Raw genomic sequence first — 2,330 nt, 5'->3', positions numbered from 1 at the left:
GAAATTATAATTATGAGACGTGATAGAGGTGTTAGTTAACACTGCGGTGGTAATCATATTGTAATATATAAATGAATCAAATCAACATGCTGTACATCTTAAACTTTCATAATGTTATGTGTCAATTATATCTCAATAGTAGAAAAAGAATACCAGGATGAGCATCTTTATGTTAATCTTTGCACTCACTTAGGAGTATTGCTTGAGTATTCTTAGATGTGAAATTATAGGAAGAAAGGGTATGAAGTATGTAAGGCTTTTGATGAATTCAACTGTTGTTTTCTGGGTTGTCAGAAAATTTTTGGAAGATTATTTCATGGTACTTGACAACATTTATAAAACATCATTTGAGAAGTAGAAGAGTCAGTGTTATTTCCTAGAGTTTGTGAGCAAACTAATATATATATACATCTTGAAACGGAAGTAATTATTTACTTCCTTAAAACATAAGATACCCTTTTCTCTAATTGTTATTGATACAACCCAGAATTCGCAGTAATCTCTTCTACGAGCCTTAAAGATTTGGCTAAAACACTGGCTTTGCCTAATGGCTTTCATCTGCCTTTCCAAGTGATATCAAGTGCCAGCATGCTGTCCCTCGGCCTTATCAGTGACAGGGTCTTCAGAAGGAACAAGCCCGTTAACGCTGAGTCAGTGCGCGCAAGGGGCGGGCCACGTCTGCCAGCTGTTGATTACCTCTTTCCCCGCACGCCCGCCCGTCTACCCGCCCTGGCTTAGGAAGAGTCAGATCTAATTAAGACCTGTTCCCCTGCCCTGTCTCAGCGCCCGGTGAGGGCTGCCAGGCGACGATGAAGGTTCTCCTACTGAAAGACGCCAAGGAGGAGGACGGTGGCCAGGATCCCTACGTCAGGGTAAGCGCCTTGGTGGGACGTGACAGCCTTACCACGAAATCGGGGCGGGGGGGCAGTGAGCTGAGACTGAGGAATTGTCCCAGAATAATCACTAATGCGATGCCCTCACCCCTGCCCTATTCGCCTAACCACCCCGGCCGGTCCAGACTGTGTTCTTTGACTTGCAGGAATTTGGGTTACATGGACTCGAAGCCACTTTGATCCCTGTTTTATCATTTGAGTTCTTGTCTCTTCCCAGTTTCTCGGAGAAGGTAAGGTCTGTCGGTGTCTGAGCGCTGTGATTTCTAAGTGAGACACGTTCGGTCTCTAGAGAATCCGTCCCAACCCAAGCCAGAAGGACTTCCTTACTCCCCCTCATGTCACCACCAAGCTTTAAAACAGGGCGGCACAGCCTCACCTGGCTCCAGGATTCACGGCTGTTGGGTTCTCCGCCTGAGCCTCCACCAGCAACTCCGGGAAACCTCCCTTCCACCGCCTGACCTCAGTTTCCCCACGTTAGAGACTGAGGTCCCAGGTTGGGCACCTCCTGAGGCCTCCAGCAAACAAGATGCAGTGTCAGGACCCGGGACCAGGGCTTTTCCCCGCCATACCAGCTCTGCTGCCTGGCGTGGGCGTGATCAGTATCGCCAGGGACAATCCCAGGAAGCCTCTCGATGGTTCCGGTTAGAGATTCGGTGCACAGGCAACCCCACCGTGTGTCCCCAGACACTTCCAGGCGTCTCCCCGGGAGCTCCTTTCTGGACGGGTGGGCCGGGAGCCAGGCTGGCCTCGTGGGACGGGGTCCCCGGCCCTGCTCCCTGGGCTCACCCTCGTGCTCCGCGCAGCACACCCGCCCCTGCCATCTCCCTGTGGAAAGCCGCCTGCTTTCTCCTTTCAGTTTGAGCTGAATATCGGATTATTCATTCAGTTCGACAAACAGCGAGCTGGCATCTGTTGTGTCCCCCTGCACAAGGTGTGCGTGCCAAGGGCACAGTGTGTGAGGGGCCCAAATTGGCCCTTCTGCTCTTTAAAGCGGGTTATGCTCATCCGTAGCAGCTTCAAAAGGGAACCAGAGACCCCATCGATTGAGAGCCTTTCTAGGACCTCGTGGTCAGAAGCATCGTAGTCTCCATGGGAACCTCTCCACCACCAGCCCCCGTGCTCCAGGAGGGGTTCTCAGAGCGCGCTCGCTCCGTCCAGCTCTGCTTGTGTAGGGAGCACGGGCTCGGGTCGGGAGGTCCCACCACCCTCCTAGGGCTGGTTCCTCAGCTGCTGCAAGCCCGTGTTTCCTCTAGGAGGTGAGAGCGGCTCCCCCATCCCACGGGGCACTTTGGCAGAGGCAGTGAAGGGACATGTCTAGAGCAGCCCAGTACCTGGCGCAGAATAAATGCTCGGTCGATTTTATCACCGTCACTGTCTTTGCAAACCGGGCCTTCAGCGTAGACATCGCCCCTTGAGTATTCCAGTTTCAACACAGAC

The 2,330-nt window shown here is 52.1% G+C and overlaps 1 protein-coding gene across 1 annotated transcript in view; it reads left to right on the top strand.

Moving 5' to 3' along the window:
- UROS (uroporphyrinogen III synthase) overlaps positions 1–2,330 on the top strand; it is a 19,902-nt gene that overhangs the window by 4,885 nt on the left and 12,687 nt on the right. The window contains exons 2-3 of the mRNA XM_023533769.1: positions 784–872; positions 1,040–1,136. Of these exons, the coding sequence (XP_023389537.1) occupies positions 810–872; positions 1,040–1,136 (160 nt within the window). The 5' untranslated portion in view covers positions 784–809. The remainder of the gene's footprint in view (positions 1–783; positions 873–1,039; positions 1,137–2,330) is intronic.

Source organism: Pteropus vampyrus, unplaced genomic scaffold (assembly GCF_000151845.1).
Source record: "Pteropus vampyrus isolate Shadow unplaced genomic scaffold, Pvam_2.0 Scaffold111, whole genome shotgun sequence".
NCBI classification, from domain to species: domain Eukaryota; kingdom Metazoa; phylum Chordata; class Mammalia; order Chiroptera; family Pteropodidae; genus Pteropus; species Pteropus vampyrus.
The sequence above is the reverse complement of the archived record's forward strand: the minus strand, read 5'-3'. Positions and strand labels throughout refer to the sequence as shown.